This window comes from Aulonocara stuartgranti, assembly GCF_965226115.1.
Source record: "Aulonocara stuartgranti genome assembly, chromosome: 19".
NCBI classification, from domain to species: Eukaryota; Metazoa; Chordata; class Actinopteri; order Cichliformes; family Cichlidae; genus Aulonocara; species Aulonocara stuartgranti.
Window position 1 is genome coordinate 17,592,582 of NC_138955.1, and position 27,163 is coordinate 17,619,744.

General features: G+C 38.5%; 2 protein-coding genes and 1 long non-coding RNA gene across 7 annotated transcripts in view; all 3 read left to right on the top strand.

Moving 5' to 3' along the window:
* LOC309695819 (uncharacterized protein) overlaps positions 1-27,163 on the top strand; it is a 79,922-nt gene that overhangs the window by 49,972 nt on the left and 2,787 nt on the right. For 2 of the 5 annotated variants that reach the window (XM_082516728.1, XM_082516727.1), the window contains 3 exons: positions 25,264-25,305; positions 26,707-26,766; positions 27,028-27,050. In XM_082516728.1, the coding sequence (XP_082372854.1) occupies positions 27,043-27,050 (8 nt within the window). In that variant the 5' untranslated portion in view covers positions 25,264-25,305; positions 26,707-26,766; positions 27,028-27,042. Of the gene's footprint in view, positions 1-25,263; positions 25,306-26,047; positions 26,486-26,706; positions 26,767-27,027; positions 27,051-27,163 lie in introns of those variants that run through there. The other 3 variants (XM_082516729.1, XM_082516730.1, XM_082516731.1) reach the window with 3 other exon arrangements.
* Positions 1-27,163, top strand: part of LOC309695823 (uncharacterized protein) — a 232,739-nt gene that overhangs the window by 31,640 nt on the left and 173,936 nt on the right. The gene's annotated exons all lie outside the window — the stretch shown is intronic.
* The window catches only part of LOC309695831, a 46,744-nt gene continuing 34,296 nt past the window's right edge, over positions 14,716-27,163 (top strand). The window contains exons 1-2 of the long non-coding RNA XR_014273245.1: positions 14,716-14,921; positions 19,641-19,729. This is a non-coding gene — a long non-coding RNA (uncharacterized lncRNA). The remainder of the gene's footprint in view (positions 14,922-19,640; positions 19,730-27,163) is intronic.

Here is a 27,163-nt window from a genome sequence, read left to right on the forward strand (position 1 = left end):
AGTTTTGTTGTGTGTGTCAGAGCAATGAGACGACTGCTGAATGTTACAGGTGTTACAGCAGTGATACATCTCCTGTTGTCAGGCCTGCGGGTATCAGGCTGTTGTTCTCCTTTATCTCATAGTGGACAGAAATTATTTTTTGGAGTGGCACAAATCATTTGTGTGGCATCAGATTTGATGCAGAACAGCTGATTGTTCTGTGAATAGTTTGAAATGTTTGTTTAAAAAAACGCCTTGGCTGCATTTTTAGGTAAACAGCTGCAAAAAACTTTGTTACTTTTTTGAAGAAGTAACTACGGTATATCATTAATTGCCCAGCATTGGTCATTATTTACTGTATTTTGAAGACAGAGTTACAGGACTCTCTCCCAGACCACAGACTCATACTCATAATACAAGTCAGAGCTTTATAAAAAAGAAAAAAGAAAAAAAGAAAGTTGTGTTTTCAAGATTGGAGTTCAAGTTAATTTTACTTCCAATAGTGTTAACATGCTACACAGGTCATGAACAAGATTTTTTTTTAATTTTCATTGTAAGTGGGCTAAAGCAGTTAATTAAAAGTAGTCTAACATAAACGCTGTAATTTGATTATTTTAATAAACCATGTGACTTGGATGGATTCGATGCTGGCGTGACCATACTGCACACGTCTGCTGTTGCTCACAGTGATCCAAGGGACGCTCAGGGAGTTTGTGTGTTCGCTCAGACACGTGAAAAATTAGAGGGAACATTGGATAGGAAGTCACAGAGCTAATCCACACACTAATGAGACTCTGTGTTAATTGAGGCTAGTAATTAATCAGTCCCAGTCTGCCATAATATCAGTTTTACAGTCATGCAGCCACCCTTTTTCTACACTGTAGACAATTGCATAAACCACAGCATATCCTGCGGTTGACATGATGACCCGTAGTGACAAACAAAGGCACAATTCAAAATCTTATCGACTCCAACTAATGATTGTTTCTGTTATCTCTTGGTTTCATGTTTCATTCCGTGCAATGCTGCAAAGTAAATCTGCTTAGAACCATGAGTCTTTTATTTTAGTGGAAAGGGTGCACTACACAACTATTTTTAGAAGTAAAGTAAAAAGTTTGCCTCATTTGATATCTAGACTTTTAAAACAGAGGAACCCAAACATCAGAACTGCTACAGAGAAGTCAAGAAACTTCTTGAAAGCCACTGAGAGCTTTACTTTGCTGCACTGTGTTCTTGTCGCGTTAACAAAAGATCCCAGCACAGTGGGATTCATGGAGGCACACGTCTACTGCCAGTTTCTACTTTACACTTGTTCATTTATGGATATAAAGTGGGTACAATTATGTGTTTTTATTTTTTAGGTTAACTGCTGTTGTGACACATTGTTTCAAATCAGTTTTTTATTTTATTTTATTAGTTTATTTTTTGTTTTCTCTGAGGCAGGTCCATGCTTTGCAGTAAAATGCTAAACACCTATAGGGTATGCCAATTTAATTGGGATAAAAATAACTGCCTGAAACTGTCTAAGGCAGCAGAAAAGAATTCCAGACAAAATCCTGTGAGAGTCGCTAATGATTCGTTTTGCACTTTGTCAAAGTTTTCAAAAAAAAAAAAAAAACCAAAACAACTTTCCTCTGACAGTATAATAAGTTCTTGTCACAATTCATTTTAAGCCAGAAGATACAGCGCATATTCAGAACAGCAAAACACAGTGAGAGGGCCCACTAACAAGCACACTTGTGTAGAGACATAACAATTCAATTAAACTGGTGCATTAATTTTCTCTTTCACAGAGCGTAATAAATTAGCAGTGAATAATGAAATGCAATTAAATAATGTGCACTGGGACAGTGAATGACCAGGGCCTCAGTTTCAGCATTTCAGCTCTTCCCTTAAAGATATTCCTTTCCTATGTTCTAATATGTTCAAGCATTCATTGATTCATTATTTAGTAGTGGACAGTCTATGAAATGTTGCATTAGGTTTTGTGTAGGATAAGACTTTCAAAACAAAGGTGGAGACAAAGGAGAAAATGGAGAGCATAGGGACAGGAAAGGGAAAAACGCAGGGACCTGGACTACAGATGTATTACAGTTTTTTCTGAATGCTTAAACCCTAACTGTGATTCCTGTAGCACAATCTCTAAAACTATTCAGACTTATAGCAAAACCACTCACTGAGTTTGCAAAACTAAAAGCACAAAAACTGCTTTGCACTCAGTTTGCAATTTTGTAACACACACTTTGCAAAACTGTAGGCACAATTCACTGCACAACACTCAATTACCAAATTTCCAACACACTCCTAGCAAAAGTATACACATGTATGGCTATCATTAACACTAATTTGCCAACTGTCTGGCACACTTTCACATGTGAAAACTTTTTTAGATAATTAGTTCACTTTGCAATCAGCCTAAGCACTATAATACAGGTAAGCTGTGTGTGCGGAGTACAATGGAGGGAGCAGAAAGAGTGAGAAGTAGAGGAGGCCGAGGAAGAGGACGTGGAGGTGAAGAAGTAGGATGAAGAGGACGACAAGGACAAGGAGGAGCAAGAGGAAGACAAGGAGGGGGGAGAGGAAGATGAGGAGGGGGGAGAGGAAGGGTAGGAAGAGTAAGAAATAGAATTGCTGATGACATCAGAGCTACAATAGTGGACCATGTAATCAACCGTGGAATGACCCTGAGGGAAGCTGGCCAACGTGTCCACCCTAACTCGAGCCGCTACACTGTAGCCAGTACCATAAGGACATCTTGAAATGAGAATCGGTTAGTACAGTCACTTCGCACAAAGATTTGTAGCACTGCCATATGCCAATGAGAAACACACCAATACCATTGATGTAAAAATACTGAAATTGCTACTTTACAGAATTGCTAGATGACCAGATGCTGGGGGCAGAGGAAGCATGTTCACTGCAGACCAAGTAACCCATATAGTCATTATGGCGATTGCAAATAATCCTATACTTGGAAATAACCACTTGTGTTTGTTTTGATGTGTTTGAATAAACACCAGTACTTGAAGTTTGGATCTCTCTATGCTTATGGATCTATGACAGAAGTATGAGCTCAAACTGACATAGCCTACCTTGTGCACAGAGAAAGCAAAAGCCAGATGTGTTTTGTATTCATACCAGAATACAAAACACATATAGAACCCTAACCCTTAATGCAATGGAGCTAAGGCTTCTTTATAATCAGAAAAGAAAAAAAAGAAAAAAAAGAGATTAGGCTTTAGATTTAGATTAGGCTTTAGTCCACGTCTGTTATACTTCCTGTTTTACTTTGACGGTCCCTTGTCTCATGTCAGTGTTTCTAGTTTTCCTTCCCCTTGGTCTAGTCATGTTTGATTTCTCCCTCTTTGCTTTTAAATTAATGATATGTCAACGTTGTATTTATGTTCCTTTGCTTCGCCATGTCCAACCCTGATCAGAAAAAAGAAAAACACTGGTCTTTTCATGATCTGAGTAGTGGCAGGAATAAACTGTTTTCAGCAGACACAAATGCCTCAAAGCTAACTCTCCATGCTAATGAGTGTTCATGTTAATTGATGCTACTAATTAATCAGCCTCACTGCTAAGAAATCCAATTTGGTCCTCTGTTTCATTCTCTCATAAGATTAGCTTTAGAGAAATACATCCCACAGTCAGAGAGAGAGAGAATTCTAAAGCAATTCTATCCATGACCAAGCATGCTCTAAGATCAGGGTATTTGAAATGTATATCTTTAACACACAAATACACAATTACATTAGTTATAGTGTGAAAGAGTTACAGTGAGACTCTCAGTTGCAGAATGTTTTCATACTTGTTTGAATCGTGTGAAGCAAAGTGTTACTGCATAGAAAACAAATTTTCCATTGTGAATTCAGTCCATTGTCTGATTTATAGTTGCAAATGAATCGATAACTTTCTGTGAAGTAACAGTGCACAAGTTGGGAAGGTTGCTAGAAGCAACTAGAAGGTGTAATGCTTATTACACACCAGCACAAGGATCATTAAATCGGAATTTTTATTCCGATTTACTGATTGTTCTTTAAGTTTGACTGTGGGAGAACAAATGGCAGTTATTGCAATGGACATGACCTATCCTCGGCTTCTTCTAGGAGCAGTTAATAAAAAATCAATGAAAAAAATCAATAGGTATGCAAGGCGAGACTCAAATGACAGACAGAGCTGGTACTCCTATGGTGATGTTCTGACATATTATGAAAGAAAATGGTGCTTCAAAGTAGTTTTTTTTTTATTATTTTTTTATTTGGATTCTCACCCAGACCACAACACAATTCATAATCATTGGGGCAATGTTTTTCCAGGCACTAGACACTTTTGAAACATTCAGTTTTCATATCTGCACTTTATCAGATACAGATACAACTTTATAAATAAAAGTTAAAAAGGCTAATTAAAAAGTCAAATATTGAAAGCCACTCAATTTAGTCTTCTTGGTCTATCCAAATTTCTCCCTATACTTCAATCTTCTACAATTCCTCCTTTTGAGCTGAATTAAAACTGGTAGAAGTGTAGCCCCAGCCCTTTTTAAGAGCCCTTAAGAGTCTCATGAATTCAAAGCCTGCTCACATCTCTTACACTCTTAACTTGCGTGACATACTCTGCTGGTGTAAATTGTCAACTTCCATAAAATTTGTAGTTGCATACTGTACTCAGTGCATAGAATATTCACAATGGATTTGAAATGCCACGTACACAGTACAGCAAGACAGGTGACAAGCATCCTCCTAAGCTCAGTTGGTACAGAGCACGCAACTTATTGCTGAGGCCTTATCACAGCATCCTAGCCCGTTGCTGCATGTCATACCCCAATATAGTGACCTTCTCTCTACAGGGGAAGCTGAATTCAAATAACAAATAATGAAATAAGGTAAGCTACACTTTCATTATCCCAAATTTGGGAAGTTCCTTTGTGTTTTCATATGTTTGTCATATAATGACATTTAAGCTTAGATTAATTTATCTCAAAACCCAACATTGCAAATCAAATCTCTTAATAGGGCAAAACTAATTTGGGAACAAAAAAAATGCAATAAATAAGAAAATTATCAAGTAATAACATAATTGCAAACTGAAATATGAATATGAGATAATAATGTATATGGCAGTAAAAAAGATCAATACAGCAAAACAGCTTACTAAATCTAATAAAAACACCACAATAAAATTAAAAAACAATAAAATGGCTCATTATAACAGTGTATAAAAAATGCAATACATGTGCTGCACTGTAGATATGACTTACATAAGATGTGCAAAATTTCCTGTTTCTGTTCTTGCAGCACTGAAGCTCAATCACTGTTAGAAAAAGAGCCACCTGCTCAGTGAGTGATGCAGAGTGTAGTCACGATTATCAAGAGGTGAATGACAGTTTAGTGCCATGCTCTCCACCATAGCTTCAAATGTATTCAGTTTGCAGCAAGAATTCCTCATCAGTTTATTCAGTATGTTAGTATCCCAGTATGTAAGAACACTGTGATAACAAACACACAGAAACAGATGAACATTTAAATGCAAATTACAAAGACTCTCAATCTCACTAGGAGATGCCCATCCCCTTTTGTATACAGCCTCTCTGCTGGTGTTTAAGTTCTCCTGTTGCTAGTGTGGGTGTCCATGTACTTGTATCCCTCCACCACATCAATATCTCCTCTCAAGAAATGGGCCATGTAGCTGTCCTTCTATCTGAAATCAGTCAATAGACATGTCACCATATCATGGTCTACTGACATTCCTCATAGCTTCTTTCTCAGTACCAGAGGTTGGATTGTGATGAACGCACTGGAGGACCCAAATAATTTGATTATCACCATGCAGACACAGCCATCCTGATGGGAGTGAGCTCTATGGAGTTCTTATGTATGTAATTGCAACATCCACTCCCAGACTTGGTTGATCTGCAAACTGCAGAGTGTATAGAGATTATTTCATTCTCTTGCTTCAGATACAGTTTCAGGCTATGATGGCCTGCAGCCTTGCTTTGGTGCAGTTTTCTCATCTGTCTCCTAAGCTGGTTACATATCGCAGTCAAGCAGGAGGTGTTTGTCAGAGTCAGACCCACAGATTTCATTTGGGGGTGAAGAAGAGGAGGAATGCAACAGACATATGTAAGACTGCTTTCTTCCATTTGTGCAAAAACTCTAAAATTAGAAATATCCTGTCTCAGAGTGATGCTGAAAAACTAGTTCGTGCATTTATTACTTCCAAGTTGGACTACTGCAATTCATTATTATCAGGAAGTCCTAAAAACTCCCTGAAAAACCTTCAGTTAATCCAAAATGCTGCACCAAGAGTACTGACAGGGACTCGAAAGAGAGAGCAGATTTCTCCTGTATTGGCCTTCCTTCAGTCCAGAATTGAATTCAAAATCCTGCTCCTCACATACAAGGTCTTAAATAATCAGGTCCCGTCTTATCTTACAGTTTTTTCTGAATGCTTAAACCCTAACTGTGATTCCTGTAGCACAATCTCTAAAACTATTCAGACTTATAGCAAAACCACTCACTGAGTTTGCAAAACTAAAAGCACAAAAACTGCTTTGCACTCAGTTTGCAATTTTGTAACACACACTTTGCAAAACTGTAGGCACAATTCACTGCACAACACTCAATTACCAAATTTCCAACACACTCCTAGCAAAAGTATACACATGTATGGCTATCATTAACACTAATTTGCCAACTGTCTGGCACACTTTCACATGTGAAAACTTTTTTAGATAATCAGTTCACTTTGCAATCAGCCTAAGCACTATAATACAGGTAAGCTGTGTGTGCGGAGTACAATGGAGGGAGCAGAAAGAGTGAGAAGTAGAGGAGGCCGAGGAAGAGGACGTGGAGGTGAAGAAGTAGGATGAAGAGGACGACAAGGACAAGGAGGAGCAAGAGGAAGACGAGGAAGGGGGAGAGGAAGATGAGGAGGGGGGAGAGGAAGGGTAGGAAGAGTAAGAAATAGAATTGCTGATGACATCAGAGCTACAATAGTGGACCATGTAATCAACCGTGGAATGACCCTGAGGGTAGCTGGCCAACGGGTCCAGCCTAACTCGAGCCGCTACACTGTAGCAAGTACCATAAGGACATCTTGAAATGAGAATCGGTTAGTACAGTCACTTCGCACAAAGATTTGTAGCACTGCCATATGCCAATGAGAAACACACCAATACCATTGATGTAAAAATACTGAAATTGTTACTTTACAGAATTGCTAGATGACCAGATGCTGGGGCAGAGGAAGCATGTTCACTGCAGACCAAGTAACCCATATAGTCATTATGGCGATTGCAAATAATCCTATACTTGGAAATGAACACTTGTGTTTGTTTTGATGTGTTTGAATAAACACCAGTACTTGAAGTTTGGATCCCTCTATGCTTATGGATCTATGACAGAAGTATGAGCTCAAACTGACATAGCCTACCTTGTGCACAGAGAAAGCAAAAGCCAGATGTGTTTTGTATTCATACCATCAGTGTGTAGTTGGCGCATTGTGTGCTTAGTAGATGATGGCTTGTGTGTACTGTTTGATACGGAAACACCATTTTTACGAAGGTGTGAAGAGTTAATCTAGCTGTGTTTGCTTTTGCAAGAGAACTACAATGTTTTGATGATTGGGTGACAGGTTTTCTTATTTGTGTGAAGAGTTTTGCAAAATTAGCCAATAGTTACAAAAAATGTGCTTAAGCAATCAGAAAAAACTGTAATGACCTTGTAGTACCATATCAGCCTATTAGAGCACTTCACTCTCACACTGCAGGCCTACTTGTTGTTCCTAGAGTATCTAAAAGTAGAATGGGAGGGAGAGCCTTCAGTTTTCAGGCCCCTCTTCTGTGGAACCAGCTTCCAGTTTGGATTCGGGAGACAGACACTATCTCTACTTTCAAGATTAGGCTTCAAACTTTCCTTTTTGCTAAAGCATATAGTTAGGGCTGGACCAGGTGACCCTGAATCCTCCCTTAGTTATGCTGCAATAGACGTAGGTGTCATGGTCTGGGTGGGTACCTTCAGGTCTCCAACAGCGGCTCCTCCTCCTTTAAGCGGAGAGTGGTTGCTCCTCCCTGGCTGACCACCTGTGGGCAATTATTCCGGCAGTATATCAGACCTGCGCACTCAACCGTTCACCGCCTGAGTATCTGCTATCCCATGTTAGTCAAGTGAAGAGAGATTGCTCTGTCCTGAACCCGTGTGACAACTCACCTGTCTTTCTTGTTCTCAGAGTTAGCTCCTGGAGGTTTTTCTGCGCGCCACTAGCGTGGTGGCGTTGTTTTGTGTTCGCTTTTGTTTACTGTGGGTGGAAATAAATCCTTTGTTCACTTACCGTCTCGCTTCCGGTTTGGTTTCTGCACTTGTGTCCATCTCCGTTACCTAGTGCCGCTGGGCCGTGACAGTAGGCTGCCGGGAGATTCCCATGATGCATTGAGTTTTTCCTTTCCAGTCACCTTTCTCACTCACTATGTGTTAATAGACCTCTCTTCATTGAATCATACCTGTTATTAATCTCTGTCTCTCTTCCACAGCATGTCTTTATCCTATTTTCCTCCTCTCACCCCAACCGGTCGCAGCAGATGGCCCCGCCCCTCCCTGAGCCTGGTTCTGCCGGAGGTTTCTTCCTGTTAAAAGGGAGTTTTTCCTTCCCACTGTCGCCAAAGTGCTTGCTCATAGGGGTCATATGATTGTTGGGTTTTTCTCTGTATCTATTATTGTACAATCTACTATACAATATAAAGCGCCTTGAGGCGACTGTTGTTGTAATTTGGCACTATATAAATAAAATTGAATCGAACTGAATTGAACATAAAGATAATGAGGGTATGTGGAGGCAGGGTGTTTGCAGCAGAGGGCTGTAAAATAAACCTGTTACCTTCCACAGCAAAACATAGACCACTGAGCTCCCCAGTACAGGGGTGAAGGCTTTAGGTCTCGCTTTAATCTGTTACTCGTAAATCTTACTAGGACAAACTGCATAAAATCCACAATTTTCAAAATGTTAAATTGCTAAATCACTTGACATTTAACACAATCATAGCTAAAGTTGTAGATGAACAGGTTAACTTGGGAGGCAGGGAGAATTTTTTTGTCTGTACTCATTAAATTATACAGTCACAGACAGGCATGTGCACTGACTCACATGCGCACGCACAAACACACACAGCCAGAGAGATGTTATGCTACACTACACAACGTTTCAGTGACAAAAGGAGACAGGTAAATGCAACTGGAAGCCATGTTGTCAACACTGATATTTCATTGTTGTATGTATGAGTGTGTGTATGTGACATTACTCATTTAAGAATTTACAAGAATGTGTTCAAAATGATTAATATGAGATGTTTAAGGTCACTGTGTGGGTGGATCCAATGAACATGACTACAGCCTTGCTGTACACATATACACAGGCAACACCAGAAATACTGATCTATAAATATATCGAGACTTATGCATATTTATGAGACTATTTCATACTGAGAACCCTGTGCGTGTCTTATGTCTGAGTCAAAATTGTACTTGTCATTTTTAATCTACTTCTCTAACTATTGCTAATCAATAATAAAAGAGCCACTCAGTGTTTGGCACACACAAAGCAAGCTGTTATGGCTTTTCTCAAAGTGCTTCTCACTCAGTTTATATCATATCGCAAGCATTTCCATAAACTTTTTTTGGGGTCTTGTCTTTCTTCTGACCTCTTTCCAAAGCTTCTCCAGCTGACTTATATGTCACTTTTCATTATTGTTAAATAAAGTGCCTCTAATGACATTTCTTTGGCTTCTCTTTTTATATTACGGTCATTAGCTTAACATAATGCGTCTGTAATGGCTGAACATTTGTATTTAGCTGACAGACTCAGTTGAGCTTTAATTTTACAGACAAAACAACTCAAGTAACACACTGACGGTAAAAACAAAACTAAATCAGCTTTCATTTGTAGTCATCGCAGTCATCTCATAAAATTTTCAAATCTGCCTTATCCATCCACCATTACGCCTCTGCACTCAGAGCACGTTTTTTTTTCCATGTGCAAGTTCCACTAATGTGTTGTTTGTAATTTGTGAGGTGACATCCAGTTTGAGACACAAGCTATTTCTGCAGTATACACAGAGGGTTGGTCAAGTCAGTAAATTTGTCCCGGATGAGTTGGCAGGCTGAGGAGTGACTGACTAACAGATTGAGGTCAAGAATGGACTTGTTTGAAAATTGTTCCTGTCTTTGTTTGTTCAAACAAATTTGAATGACAAGCATTAAGGACATGAGATATGGAGCTGCTGTTGTATTTGTGCTTCTGTTTGGAATGGATTAATGTCATTAAAACGTATGCATTCACACAATTTCATAATCAATCTAAATGTGTGTTTTGGTAGAGATTTAAGCATGGATACAGATTTGACTACTGAAATTTCCTACTAGAAATCAAATACTGAACATCACAAAGAACTGAAAGTCAGCATTTTTTTTAACACGTGTAGAGTTGTTTAAATGTACCAAGCCCTTCTATGTTTATATTTTTTAAAAAGATTAAGCAATTCCTGTAACTGTTTTCCTTGTGCTTGCTATATCACCACTAGGAATTGCCAACATAAATTTCACAGTGAATTTGAAGGTACAATTCAAAATCTGTTTTAATCTTGAAAACTGTGACTTCCTACGATGCGCCGACAACTGGCGAGGGGCTCTAGATCCCTTTATTCCATAACTTTTAACATAACTTGCTCAGTTGCACATCTGTCAGACACTAGTGATGCATAACATCAACTCAAAATCTTCCATCTTTGGTTCCTGAAAACCTTTATCATTTATTTTTATGTTGTCGCCTTCTGATCTTATGATAGTATGTCACCACTTTGACGTTTTCTTTTATCTTAACTATTTCAAAGAGACAACTACAACCAACACTTTCTTTTACTCTAAATAATTTATGTCATTGTTTTTGTTTTGTCTTTTTAGTAATTTATTGTGGAAAGAACAAATACTTTTTATCATTTTCTGAAGCCAAAGTTATCATAGTTTTTTTATTTACATTTATATCAAAAATAATACATGTAAATGATATTATAATCTACTAACTTACACGAAGGATCATATATGAGCAGATATCAGACAGCCTTCAAGTGATTCTGGCAAACCATCAGGTGACCTCAGGGAGGGGAACAAAGTTCCTGTCTACTGATTCTGCACATTTTTAGGTGCAGTCAAGAAGCAGAGGGTGACTGACTTGGTGGTCTCAGGAGTTTGTCTCTACTTTTTGCAGATGATGTGCTTTTGTTAGCTTCACTGAATGATGATCTCAAAGTGGCACTGGAGAGGTTCGTGGCAGACTGTGAAGCAGCTGGGATGAAAATTAAGACCTCAAACTATAAGGCCATGCTGCTTAGTAAGAAAATGGTGGAGTGGGTGGGAAATGAGTCACTGTCCTAAGATGAGGAATTTAAGTATCTCGGGGTCGTGTTCATGACTAAGTGATTAACTGTTGTATTGGATGTGGCATCAGCAGTGATATGGACACGACATCAGTCTGTTGTGGTGAAGAGAGTTGAGCATAAAAACAAACTTGCCAATCTACAATCCTACCCTCACATATCGTCATGCCCTCTGGATAGGGAGTGAAAGATGAGTGTGTGGATGTGAGTGGTGAAAATGAGCTTCCTCTGAAGGAGATAGGATGAGGAGAGGCTTGAAGTCGCTATGCTTTGCCATTGAAAAGAGCCAGCTGAGGGGGTTCAGGCATCCTATCAGGATTTCAACAAGTTGTTCTGGGTGCTTCCAACCAAGAGGAAGCTGTGGTGTAGACCTTGGACATGTAGGAGAGGTTACATTTCTTGGCTGGCTTGGGAAACACTGAGGGGTTTCCCCAAAAGAGCAGAAAAGGTGGATGTCAACAGATATGTCAGATATTAGTACATTGTTGTACTTTTCACTTGAAAATAATTTTAATGATAAATTAACTTAAAAGTGTAATGTTCTTGTATTTTCCGTTAATTTAATAATTATTTCAGCTCTACAGTAGTTGTCCATTTCCAGCTGCCCTGGGGAAATATTAAAATTACCATGTATAATAAGGACTTTAGTTATCCCCCCCTCCCCCCAGATAGATTATGATATATATATATATATATATATACATACCGTATTTCCCGGACTACAGAGCGCACCTGAATATTAGCCGCACAAGCTAAAATCAGGGGAAAATCCTGTTTTGTACATACATTAGCCGCACCTGACTAAAAGCCGCAGGTGTTTCAATGTTGACTTATCATATGTAAGAGAATATGCACAAAGGGAATTGTCAGGAAAGAGACGGCTGTTTGGAGACACATCACTTTTATTAATATTTTGAAAAACAAGTTATGGGTACATATTTGCATAACATTTTAGGGTATATGTACAAGTACCGGTAATTACAAGTACGAAACATGTACTGTGCTTCATAAATGAGTAACAAATGTAGTACATAACAATAACCTACAGCACACCAGAAAAATAGATTCGGCCTACCTTTTGGGCTCAGGTGCAGTGACATGGCTTTAACAAGAAGAAAAGTCAGTCATTCATCACCATCTTTCTCGTCTTCCTGCGCTCTAAAACCACCAAAGTCCTCTCCTCCAGTGTCGGAAACGAACAGGTTCAGGATGGCTTCGTCATCCACTCTCCGCTTCTCTCCTTCGTTGTCACTTTCAAAACCAAAGAAATCCTCGTTGTCAGTGTCGGAGTCGAACACCCTCAGAAGGGCCGTGGCAGTGTCCTCCTCTCCATCATGCAGCAGTCCAGCCCTTCGAAATCCGTTGGTGATCGTGGATGTTTTCACACTTTTCCACGCTGTCAGAATCCAATGGTGGAGTTGGGCATAACTTGCTTTTCGCAAGTTTATCATCATCCACGCCTCCAGCTGAACGCGTAGTGCTACTTTGAAGTTTGTTTTTCGTGCTACTTCGTACGGCACTACGTTGCCTGGCGGATGGACATGTGACCAACATACCACTCTTGAACCCCGATCCTTCCGCCAGGCAACGTAGTGCCGTATAACAGCGGAACAAACAAAAACAAATCCGCTCATGGACAATCCATAGAAAAGCCGCACCTGACTAAAAGCCGCAGGGTTCAAAGCTTGTGCAAAAAGTAGCGGCTTATAGCCCGACAATTACGGTATATATACACTCAACAAAAATATAAACGCAACACCTTTGTTACTGCTCCCATTCCCCATGGGATGGATGTAGAGACCTAAAATTCATTCCAGATACACAATATAACCATCCCTCCCAAACAGTGGTCACAAATCAGTCCAAATGTGTGGTAGTGGGCACATCTGCTATATTGAGATAATCCATCCCACATCACAGGTGTGCCACATCAGGATGCTGATCTGACATCATGAATAGTGCACAGGTGTACCTCAGACTGCCCACAACAAAAGGCCACCCTGGAATGTGCAGTTTTGTCTCACAGCAAAATGCCACAGATGCCACAAGCAATGAGGGAGCGTGCAATTGGCATGCTGACAGCAGGAATGTCAACCAGATCTGTCGCCCGTGCATTGAATGTTCATTTCTCAACCATAAGCCGTCTCCACAGGCGTTTCAGAGGATATGGCAGCACATCCAACCGGCCTCACAACCGCAGACCTCGTGTAACCACACCAGCCCAGGACCTCCACATCCAGCAGGTTCACCTCCAAGATCGTCTGAGACCAGCCACCCAGACAGCTGCTGGAACAATTGGTTTGCACAACCAAACAATTTCTGCACAAACTGTCAGAAACCGTCTCAGGGACGCTCAACTGCATGCCCGTCGTCCTCATCGGGGTCTTGACCTGACTCCAGCTCGTCGCCGTAACAGACTTGTGTGGGCAAATGCTCACATTCGATGGCGTCTGGCACATTGGAGAGGTGTGCGCTTCACGGATGAATCATGGTTCACATTGTTCAGGGCAGATGGCAGCTGAGAATGTCCCAGTTCTTGCATGGCCAGCATACTCACCGGACATGTCACCCATTGAGCATGTTCGGGATGTGCTTGACCGGCGTATACGACAGCGTGTACCAGTTCCCACGAATATCCAACAACCTCGCACAGCCATTGAAGTGGAGTGGACCAACATTCCACAGGCCACAATTGCCAATCTGATAGACTCCATGCGACGATGTGTTGCACTGCATGAGGCAAATGGTGGTCACACCAGATACTGACCGGTTCTGGGTCCCCAGACCCCCAATAGCGCAAAAAACTGCACATTCCAGGGTGGCCTTTTGTTGTGGGCAGTCTGAGGTACACCTGTGCACTATTCATGATGTCAGATCAGCATCCTGATGTGGCACACCTGTGAGGTGGGATGGATTATCTCAATATAGCAGATGTGCCCACTACCACACATTTGGACTGATTTGTGACCACTGTTTGGGAGGGATGGTTATATTGTGTATCTGGAATGAATTTTAGGTCTCTACGTCTATCCCATGGGGAATGGGAGCAAAAACAAAAGTGTTGCGTTTATATTTTTGTTGAGTGTATATATATATATATATATATATATATATATATATATATATATATATATATATATATATATATATATGTATTAGGGGTGCAACGATATTCGTATCGATATTGAACCGTTCGATACAGTGCTTTCGGTTCGGTACGCATATGTATCGAACAATACAAAATTTGTAATTTATTTTATCAACTTTCCTTCTGACGATGCTGTCTGTGTTGAGCGCTCAGTGAATCTGCGTTCGACTACTCCGCCTCGACCTAGGCGGAGTAGTCGAACGCAGATTCACTGAGCGCTCAACACAGACAGCATCGTCAGAAGGAAGAGCGCAGGGCAAGCTAGCGAGACAGAAGTTAAGCTCTCCTTACAACATGGACCTCCCCCACTCTCATTCAGATCTGGCGTTTGGAATTATTTTGGTTTTCATGTGACATATGACCCTGAAGGTAAGCGAGTCATGGACTAAAGTAAAACAGTATGTTGGATGTGCCATGCAATGCTCAATTACATGGGTGGGAACTAGTGTGTTAGCGCAGTTAGCTCGTTAACGTGTTGGCCGTCTAGCCCCATGCACGGGCGATCGGCGGTAGCTCGTTAACGGAGATTTGCTGTGTTGTGGCGTTAAGGTCATTTCAACGAGATTAACCTGAAAGCACTAGTGGGAACACAACGAATATGACTGCACATTTAAGCCGACATCATCCTAGTGCAAAGACAAGTGGAAGCAGACAAAAAAAAGCAAGCATGCTACTAACTTTAGCCGAGTCATTTAGACAGCTGTTTAATATGCTGCTGAGAATATAGCCCAGAAGAAGCGGATAGTATAGCTTTTATTTTGGAAAGAGACATTTCTCTGTAATAAACTCTCTTTTCCAAAGATGAGTGATTCCTCAATCAGATACAGGGCTCGCAATATCGCTAGCCCGACGGCCCGGGGCTAGCGATTTTTTCAGTCGGGGTACCAAAATCTATCTCTGCCCTGCCCGTCGGGCTATTGTAGGAAGGAAAAATATATGTCAATGCTTTTGCATTCTTTCGGAAATGTAGCTGGGTTATTATGTCATTGGCATCGGTGAGCCACTGTCAATATGTGACATATTGAAATCGCGTTTGAATTTGCGCTTGTTTTTTTGCTTTCACTTTGCAATCGCGGGAACTGTGTATAGAGAGCGACAGCACTGATCTGTGAGTGATGATAATTTGTGCACCAATTCCTCTGACATCGTCTTATTAATCGTTAGCTTACTATGCAAACATGACAAGTGAAATCTCCCGCAGCAAGCTTAAACATGTGAGAGGTTGATCGCGCAGAGAATCGCTGAGCTTATGTGAGTGCGTGTGTAAAAGCAGCAGGATATATATTTTAGTTCTGCTGAGCCAAATAAGACAGGTCAGGGTGAAGAAGTGACAGCCAAAGAAAAGCTTACCACAAAACGGAGAAGTTATGACAAATCAGACTATAAGGCAAAAAGAAAGTGCAGCTTTATGGTTTCATGGACAAAATAATTTCTGTGGCTGCAATATGACGAGCTAAATAACCAGGGCTGCACATAAGTGGTCCGCAGGTGCGCATTCGCTGTCAAAATAAAAAACACGCACAAGGGTTAGGGTTAAATTTAAAAACTGTACTTTTGAGTTAAAATATATATTTATAATTTTAATAAATGACAAATTAAAAAGGCATGAACATTTTTTTGTATCGAAAAAATATCGAACCGTGACACCAAAGTATCGAACCGAACCGAACCGTGAATTTTGTGTATCGTTGCACCCCTAATATATATATATATATATATATATATATATATATATATATATATATATATATATATATATATATATATTATAGATAGATAGATAGATAGATAGTGTTAAGGTTCAAAATTGAGGAAGGAGAATACAAACCACCCATGGTCCAGAAGGTCTTGGTCAAACAATGATTTTAATGAACACACGTGTGGGAAGAACACTCTGTACGCCGACAGCAAGTGATCTCCGACTTAATCAAAGCATAAACAGATATTTTATAGCATCAGGGTTTGATTTACTGACGCCCCTTCATGCGTCACAGATACATTTTATACATAGATCAGATCAACACCACAATGGCTTTTAACCCAGAAGATCATCTTCTATTTTCATGGCTGGTACTTTCCGTTCTTGTCTTAAAGTAAATTGTTCCTCTTTCTTGCCGAGACAACAAGGACGGTTCCTCTTTTACCGAGACACTTTTGTAGTTACAACCAGACATGACTAATCTCTCCTCTAAATAAATTTAACTCATGTGTGTGTGTCACGACCTCACATGCTCTTTCTCAATTCACTTGTTGCACTTCTGACCTTTCACCAGACCAGAGGCTCACTGAGACTATGTGTATGTCTTCTACTAAATAAATGTTTTAACCAAGAACTTCTACTTAAAAGCTTAATATAAAATGATCTGATATATAAGTGTTTTGTAAGCATGTATTGCAATTCCTTCTATGGCTCCAAGTCACTTGCACAATAGATTGTCCGAACATCGCGCCGAACAAAGCTTCCGACCCCCAATTAATTGACCGAGCTCCAACTCTTTAATAAGCACAGATATGCATTGTGTATAAAATAGTCATAACTGCTTAAGGCCTTCTTAAAGCTATCTGTTACATTGTTAAAGCCTCGTCTTAGCCTGCTGCTCAAAATAACTTCCACTTCTGCAAAACTCTCCAAGCCTGTTTCCTGTCCTGTTACTTTTAGCCTTTCTGAAAGACACACACTGTTCAACCCCTGAATGCAATATAAACTCCAGATTATATTATTAATGCAATGGTAATGATGACAATTATTTAACAATAGCAGTAAAATAATTTCCCTGCTCCACAATAGATAGATATCTCTCTCTCTCTCTCTCTCTCTCTCTCTATATATATATATATATATATATATATATATATATATATATATATAGACATAGATATATATATATAGATATAGAGATATATAGATATAGAGATATATAGAGATATATAGATATAGATATATAGAGATATATCTATATCTATATAGATAGATAGATAGATAGATATAAAATTTATGAGTGTAAGACTACTGTAGACTTGACATGTAGAAAAACTCTTAAGGTATGCATAGTATAATGTACGCTGCTTAACATAAGTGTCCATGTAAATCTCCAGCTGTCTTGTATTGTCCATTAACATGTACACTTTGAGGAGTGAAGGTGACACAAATCACTGAATTCAAGTTTGATAATAAAGTTCATAAATGATAGAGAAGGAGAGTGAAACACAAGATGTTGAAAGGAGGGAGAAAAGGACAGCTATGTGACTGACAGAGAGACAAAAGACGAGGAAGGCAAAGAGGAGTGTGAATGGCAGTCACAGAGGTGAGTAGAAGAGATTAAATGACTGGGTTACTGAAGTGAAGGAGGAGAGGTAACAATCATCTGCCTGCAGCTCTGCGAGGGACACAGATAGGACAAGAAGAGAGAAGCAGAGAAGGGACAGAAAAACAAGTAATACATCTCAAGAAATGTTTTTTGGTATAGGATTTATATTATCACATTACATAATGGAATACATAAGTCTGAGTTAAATCACAATAATAGTGAATGACATTAGCATTTTGTTGTTTATTATTTATTTGCACGGGCCAAATATATTTGGATTTGAGATTGTTCTTAGGCGGTGAATAAGCTTAAGTGCCTTTGTGTGTTTATAACCAGTGAAATATGAGCATTTTCATATCATTATTGTGTGTAGTGCTAGAATCAGAAGTGACGAATAAGTGACGATAATATTCAGATTCAGTTTTCAGTTTTCTGAATCCAATATCAACACAGGCATTGAAACAATAGTCTATTGGAGGACACGGTCCTCTAATCCAAATATTCGCTATCAAAAAGAACAGTTCAAAAATCCGTAATGACAGACTGCTGATCCCAGTTTGGTTGTTCAGATAGTTACATCATGTTCCTACAAACAAAATTTTTTTTAATCATTTCTTAACTTGCACATATATTTGATTCAATTGCTGATGTTCACTGTCCACACTCAAAACTTTATTACTTATACTGCAGTATTAACTATTCAGACAACAATGGGACTCATTTATACAAAGTGCATATGCATATTTTGCGCAGAGTCCAGTGTTTATTAACACTGCCATGATTGTGGTTTGGAAGACACCAAATATCTGAATTCTTTAGAAAAGAATCACTATGAGGCTAAAAGTTCAATGGGTACATGAAGCTTTAGCAACAGGAAGTTTTCAAATAGAGTCATCCAAACCAGCAGCATATTCACGACTCTCAGGTCTTTTCTTGACTGAGTTTTCTCTGTTCAGAATTTTTTTCCCTGTCATATGATTGCATCTTAATCGTAGCTCTGCACAAGTTTTTATATTAGCCTAACCATATGATGTATGAATGCGAGAGTGAATGAATAGTGGCATTGTAAAGCGCTTTGGGTGCCTTGAAAAGCGCTATATAAATCTAATCCATTATTATTATTATTATTATATCTCTGTAGCTAGCCACCAGGTAGCACCCCATTATATAGAAGTGTTAGCCCAACTTCAATAACCATACAAACATTGCAGCTCTTTAGTTTTTTGTCTTCATTTATGTCCAAAGTGATAGTAGAGCTGTTGTTTTAGATAGCACTCAGTTAGCTAACTTCCCCTTTTCGTGATGTTAAAAAGCAGCCACACTGATAAGTGAAGATGAAAGTATTTGGGCTATTCTTTAACTCTGTGATGGTATAGTTTTTGTTAGAGAACCAAAGAAGAGTTTGGACCTGGAAATAGCTAATGATGTCAGACTTAAGAGGCTAATACTTGGTATATTGAAACCATATCCATAAGTGCATCCTATCTTGTCATCCATTAAAAATTATTTCCGCTCTTCCTTTCTTTTGGGAGATCAGGTGCTCCTGGTAATCCACTTATTTTCTTCTTTGTGTTCTGGCCTGATATTCTTTATTTTTTCATAATAACACTTCCTACTTTGCTCATAGTGGCTAGAATGCAGGAAAGATTCTTAAGTCATTACTGCATTGTAAATAGTGTCTGTATAAGTGAGTTTGTATAACATAACACAAAATGTATAAAACAACTATAACTTTTTTCCCTATTATCTTACTTACTTCTATCCATTATCTTCTGCATAGGTTATACTGATGACAGGTTAAGCAGAGTATTCCAGATGATTCTCCCCAGATTTTCCTGTTCCACCTGGTAAAACCTGAGGCCTTCCAAGGTCAGTTGAGATATATAAACACTCTAGTGGTTTCTGTGCCAGTCTTAGAGTCTCCTCCTACTTGGGTATCCCCAGAAAAAATTCAAAAGGAGTGATCCTGTTTATATCTTAACCAGGTGATCAAACCACCTTACTTGCTCCTTTTTGTTACATCCTGTGAGGCTGTGGGCGTGTTGCCCTCTCCCTCTCCTCCTCCTTCTTTATAAACAATAATAGCTTTAAAATGTGTTCAAATGATTAAAAACTTGGTTAGTTGGCTATGTTTTTTATTCTCTTTTTTTGTGACAGCAAGTGACTCTTCACATTAAAGAGGATGTGAAAAGCTACACATATACATGTAAAGGTTAATTTACATCATGGAGCCCGGCTCTCAAAAACTGATGTAACACTGGGTGTGAAGCTGGATTTACAAGATAAGTGCTAGGTTTTTAAAATACGTGTAGCGCGATCTTCTGTTAGTACTGAACATTAAGTCATGTGGTTGGTTGGTGGTTGGGGCTCCAGGATGTAAATAACCTCTATATATGCAGTGTTTCATGTCCTCTTTAAATATCATTCAAGTGTGTGATAAAGTATTAACATAAAAAATATTTATTCATCCAGCTCACATATCTAGAAACTGGAGCTTTAAATGTTAATACCAGGTTACTGAAACCCAGGGCTTTAATTTCAGACCTGTGTGATAAATCATTACAGCTGAAGGTGCCAATAAATGTTTTAACATACCATTAATCCACATATACTTGACACTGACATGACACTTTTTGGTGGTGATTTATTTCTTTGTTTTTCCATCTGAGGACTGAGTTCTACTCATTTTCACTTGAATGCAGCGCAATGTTTTACTCATTGCACATATTTTTACATCTAGTTTTTATCACTCTGCTATTAAATACATAAGTCTGCAAACATATAATACAAAGATGTGCAGACACAGGCAAATTATTCTGTTCAGACACAAACAGCTGGCAGCACATACAAAATAAGACATGGTGCCATCCAGTCTGGTTAAGTATTGTTTGGATGGTAGTTGGCGTTTAATTCTCTCATTCTATTAAGTCTACACAGAGAGAGAAGGAGAGAAAGAGCAATTTAACACTAATCCTCACCAAATAATATATTCATTTGTGTGCAGAATGGGAGGATTTAACGCCAGCTCACAACCAAGCTAGACTTCAATGCAATGGATACCAAAATGACCACTAACACAGACACATGCTCAAAGGAGCATGTGTCTGTGTTAGTGACTCCATTACAGATGACAACTGGGGGAAAAAAAAATCTCACACATTTGAAAGTGAGAGACACAACAGTTTAATTTACTGTGTTAATTTTGATACCTAACAATTTAAAATATGTGTGATAAATAAAAGATGCAGTGGTAGGTTGCCATCTCCTTTTTCAATGCAAAAAAATCAATTATCATGTCTAGGGACTCTGAAAGACTAGCTGTTGTAAAAGCAAGCCATTACTATACTGTATGTCATGCTGCTGTGACTTTTAGTCCACATAAATCAAAACACGCGCACAAACACACACACGCCAATCATTTATGTTTAAAATTGTGTAGTTAATTAACACTGACATAAATTACATTAACAAAAGGCAGCAAGAAAAAAAAAGAAAAAAACTGTTTCTGTTTTAAATCAGACCAAGGGTCAGATTTATTAGCAGTCTGTGCCAGTGTAAAAGTGTCTGCTTTGTTCCTGCCAGCACAGTATTTATCTGATTCATGCAAACCTGATTTACTGAGGTTTGCAGCAGGAAATTGACTTAATAAAAATGTATGATCGTTAGCATCATGATTGCTTTACTTTTTCTTTTTAACGAGTGGTAATTAGCATAGATCGATGACTCAGACCTGCAAGAGATGTACCAAACATTTGCCTTGGTGTTGTAATGTCATACTTGGATGTTTAGAAGTCAGCGCCCTAAATTTCTTGTCTTCTGTAATACTCAGCTTTTGATGAAATGGAGCACAAGTTCTGTAAATGTTGAGCATGATATGGAACTGCATGGTTACTCTGATTACTAAAGACTGGTTAACCTTTCCATAACTTCTCTCTAGAACCAAATTTCTACAAGTTCACAATAAAGAATGTTTACGAGTTTACCATTTTGTAAACATTCTTTGTTGTAAACAAACATAATCAGTTGATTCATAATGTATGTTTAAAATAAGGCAGCCCCTCTAGTGAGCTGTCAGACCTTTCTGGGGATCATACACATTATTTATTTATACACAGTCACCAGTAATTTCTGCCGTCCAAATTTTGCTTTGAATCAAAAACATTTGGATTTGTCTTCAGCACCCTCTCATATCCTGATCTAAATTGTCATGTTTCCAGACAGAAAGTCATCCATAAAATTTAAAATGATTTTTTTGGTCCATTTTTCACTGACACATTAAGTCTGCTTGTTTTTGATGTACTAATTTACAGTGTTGGTAAGTTGTGTAGGTCAGAAATGAACTGCTGCCTCTTTGCTTTGTAAATTAACTGTCATGGTCCTGCGACCATGACTCAGTGACTTTGTGTTTGTGTTCTTTATGGGGCGATCGTGGCTCAAGAGTTGGGAGTTCGCCTTGTAATCGGAAGGTTGCCGGTTCGAGCCCCGACAGTCTCGGTCGTTGTGTCCTTGGGCAAGACACTTCACCCGTTGCCTACTGGTGGTGGTCAGAGGGCCCGGTGGCGCCAGTGTCCGGCAGCCTCGCCTCTGTCAGTGCGCCCCAGGGTGGCTGTGGCTACAATGTAGCTTGCCATCACCAGTGTGTGAATGTGTGTGTGAATGGGTGGATGACTGGATATGTAAAGTGCTTTGGGGTCCTTAGGGACTAGTAAAGCACTATATAAATACAGGCCATTTACCATTTCTTTATTGTTATTATTCTCTTTATTATTCACGGGCTGTTTTGGGATGGTTTGTGTTTGGGATTTTAGATACTGGGTTCTGGGTTTGTGCTCCCTCTGTTGGTCCCTGGTGTTAGTGTTCCCCTGTCTCGTCAGGTTAATCGGGTCCAGCTGTGTCTCCCACCTGTGTGTGATTTCCCAGTGTCTCTCTGTGTACTTATGGTGTGTGTTACCTCTGTTCCTCGTCGCGTCGTCTGTATTCATACCTTGTGAAATCCCCTGCGTGCTCTCCCTGCTGTTCTCCCTTCATGTTCAGGTTTGCCACTCCTTTGTGTAGTTTATCCCAGTTTAGTTCGTCCTTAGTTCTGTTTGCCATCTCCACTTTATGTCTGGTATTGTTAATAAATCACCCTTCACGTCTGAATAAGTGCTGCATTTGAGTCCTCCTTCCACTCTTCACACGGCCGCTGCCCCGAACCGTGACATTAACGCATTTTTAGTCGATCACCCTCAGAACTTTTCGTTCCCGTTAGAACATTTGTTGAATTTCTGGTGTTATGGTAATTTGCACTGCTAATTTGACCAAATTTTACAATTTTCTGTTTTTATTTTTCAGATTTTTAAATTTGTAATTTAAAAAGAAAAGAAAAGGAAAAAAAAGAATATGCCAAAGAGAATATGCATAGCTCATCACTAACTGATAAAACTGTTTTCCAGGTCTTCAGTAAGATTGGTTCCCAAACCACATCCCTGCTCATCCTTGAAATCATACCAAAATAGCCTGTGGCATTATGCAAATGTGTAACAGTCAGGGAGAGATATCACGAAAAGAAAAACAGTCAGCTTTCCAGTTCATTCAGTTCAGCAACAGTTCTTTCTTTGAGAGATTTCTCTGTGTTTTAAAATGGTGTTCAGCCATTTTGGCTAATTAAAGTTTGTACTTGGTTCTAGATAACCAATCCAAACTCAAATTATCACCTGAGCTGCACAATATTTTCTCAAACTCCAGACATACCCTTTATTTTTTGATTCTGGTACACTGTAAAACCTAATAAGTTCACAGAACTCAAAAATTGTTGTGTAACAGATTACACAGCAATCTTTTAGTGATGTTTTTAAAAGTTTTAAGTTTAACTAAAATAAAAATTATAGTTGCAGTTGCCTTAAATTACCTCAATGTTAACTCATAAATGTTGATATTCCTCAACTTATAATTAGGGAGTAATAAACTCAAAATGTTCAATATTTTTCAACTTAATTAAGGTGGAAAATACACTCAAAATATTTTACATATTGCAACTCATACGATGTTGGAAATAAACTCAAACTTTTTCATATTTTCTAACTTATAATATGGGAAATAACACTTAAAATCTTCAATATTTTTAAAATACTGTGGGAAATACACTTACAAATAACTGTTTGCCCAGTAAATTATAATCAGCTAAAAGTGTTAGAAAACATGAAAGTAACAACACTACCAATTTAACAACTTTTTATTAAACACAATGTGCTTTTAAAAAGGCACAAACAACAGAGCTCACTCATAAAAAAGTGCTTAATAAATAAAACAAGAGAAAAAGACTCCAAGGGTCTCCATCTCAATTCTAAAATTCAATAACATTTTCAGTATTAACAGCAATTGCAGCTATTAGAACATTGAGGCATTTAACACTTACTGTACCTTGACAGCTGCAGCTCACTTTCTTTTTTTAAAAATACATTAAAAAAAAAAAACAGTACTGGTTTCCACTGCTGTACTTATAGGGAACAAACATCAAGGCAGTGCATTTATGTATTAGGCAACAGAACATTAAACATGAATAGTGCATGAACTGAACAGTCATTCATCTTAAATGTGAGGTAGAAGAGGCAAATGGTAAAAAAAAAAAAATGGTATAAGTAAAACAAAACAAAAAAAGAAAAACCTTCAATACTTAGCTTAACGAGTTGTCTATTCCAAGTGATTCACTTGAACAAATTCTTCTGCATCAGTAAGCGACCTAACAGTGGTTTGTTGTATTCAAGACACATCACAACCTTCTGGATACATGTAAATAAAAGCTCGAGAGTCTGCGTATTGTAGGTCTAGTGCACAGAACAAAAAGCAGGAGAAATGAGGCATCCAGATTTGTACTGGTTTATACAACTGTACATAACTGGGAACAAACATCAGGTAGTGCATTAAGGTATTAGGCAACACAACATTAAACATGAATAGTACACAAAATGAGCAGTCATTCACTTTAAATTTGAAGTAGAAAAGCCAAATGATTAGGAAAAAAAACAAAAAAAAAAGCTTCCTCAATACTCAGCTCAACAAGTAGCCCATTCTGAGTGATTCACTCATTGAACAAATCATTCTTCAGCATCAGTACACTGTAAAAACTGTGATTGGGGTTAATTAGAATCTAATAGGAGAGTAATAGTAATTATTACTCAGTAAAAACGTGTATGAGTAGTTTTAATCAAATCTAAGCAAAATTCAACAATTTTGAGATGTTCAGTTATTTAAATTTACACAGTTTTGTTTGGGGTAAATTCAGCAATGGTTTGTTGAGTAGATTTTAAAAAAAATGTTTGAGTACTAAAAAAATTTAAGAAATCTAATAGATTTAACTGATGAAAGCATTTTCATTTTAATCATTGAACACTTCCGCCCATAATCCTTTGTGCCACGTGCAGGACACATGCGCTTCATGAGTGGACATCTCCATTTTGTCAGAGGTAAGACTTCTTAATTTGTTCAAATATAAGACACGGTTTAAACAATAACGTATATCGGTTTTGAGTAAAGGTTTTAAACAGTATGATACGTCGAAATTTTATTAATAATCATCACTGTAATGATAGTATCGTATTTTTACACAAATGGCAGTTAGTGGACTGCTAGCACAAGGTCACTTTCCAAGCCTTCACGACTGTGTTACTGAACAGCTTTAACTAACCACATGTTTTACCGTATTAAAAAACATCAACGACATATTCCGATGAGTTTTAACGTCTTTCATCCACGTTTAAAAGTTCATGAAAATGTTTTGCGCTCAGTTGTGAGTGATTTTGTCAGCCACAGTCAGTTTTTCGAACTCCAGTTTCCAATAATGGCGGCCGCTACTAAGTTTTGAAATTACTCTTAGTAATCTTTCTGGGTCACAAAATAAACTTTTAACATATTTTCAGGCGAGAAAGTAGCTGTGTAAACATCAAATATCTGCTCGGTTCATCAAGATATCGCATGTTTGCAAAAGTGCTTCGACGTTTTCGGAGCATGCTACCCACCAGCTCGATAGCAAGCCGGGAGCTCGAGGGTCACTGAAGCCGCTGAGAACGGCACAATTCCCGGCACATCATTTTCAGATCACCGCGGGGTTTCGCTACTCAGTTTAAACGTAATGTATAAGTCACTTAGACAACCTAAAAATGTTATTGTTTGGTTTTTTTCGGTGTTTTATTTGTTCGTGAGTAAATCGGTTTGGCTGAGATTAAAGTTATTAGATTAGATTAGATAAAACAAAACTTTATTAATCCTCCGGGATTTTCACACAGCTGAATAAACGTCAAACAGAAAACTGATTAAACAAAAGTGTGAGACGGTCGAGAATTTACTCCAGCGTCCTGTTATATTTTAGATAGCAAGGAGCAGACGGCTGAGTTTATTAAACTCCACCGAGACAGCGGTGACGCTAATCAGAAGGCTAGACCGTCCAATTTCCCCAGCCGTTTACTTCCAGCCTACCCGACCTTCTGGGGACCCGGCCCACGTAGACCGCGAAGGCCGGGTCCTCAGGAGGATGCAGCCCATGAATTTGGACAAACTTTTAAGATATTTTCATGCGAGGTGCTGTGTAAACTTCAAATACCTGCTCGGTTTATCAAGACATCGCATATTTGCAAAAGTGCTCTAAAGGTTTGTGTTCGTTTAGAGGCGTTAAGTCAGTGTCAGTGAGTTTATATTTACTGTTAAGAGTAAATATCTCACCAGAAAATTTGTAGAATCATTATTAGAAAATAACAGTAAACGTCCTTATATGTTTTGAAATGTGTTAATCTATTGGAATGACTGCGTGTGTTTGTGTAAATTTTTTATTTTGGAGACTGCTATTAATGATAATGTTGCTTTCCTTTCAGGTAATGGAAGATCCCTCAACTTAAATTCACCTGATCAGCATGTAGACTGTGCATTATAAAGTAAGTTGTGATAACATGTTATATTAAATTAAACTAATGGTTTTGAAATTGAAGCGGCATAAAATTACCAAGTTGACCCCACTTAATCTAACTTATTTGTTTTTGTAAAAACAATAAGTAGAAAATAATTGCTTATTATTTGTAGGATTTTTTTCTTCTTCTCTATAATCTCAACATCAAATGTGTATAGATACCCATGCTCTTACATTTGTCATGAAAAACTATTTAGATTCTTAGATATATATTTTTCCATCACTTTAGGACCTGGCAAATGGGATGGCAGTGTAAGATATGCAAATCTTTTTCAACAAACAAACAAACAACAAAAAACAAAACGACAACAACAAAAACTTGATAACATGTACATCTCCCAAGTATTTGTTATTTGCAACATTTG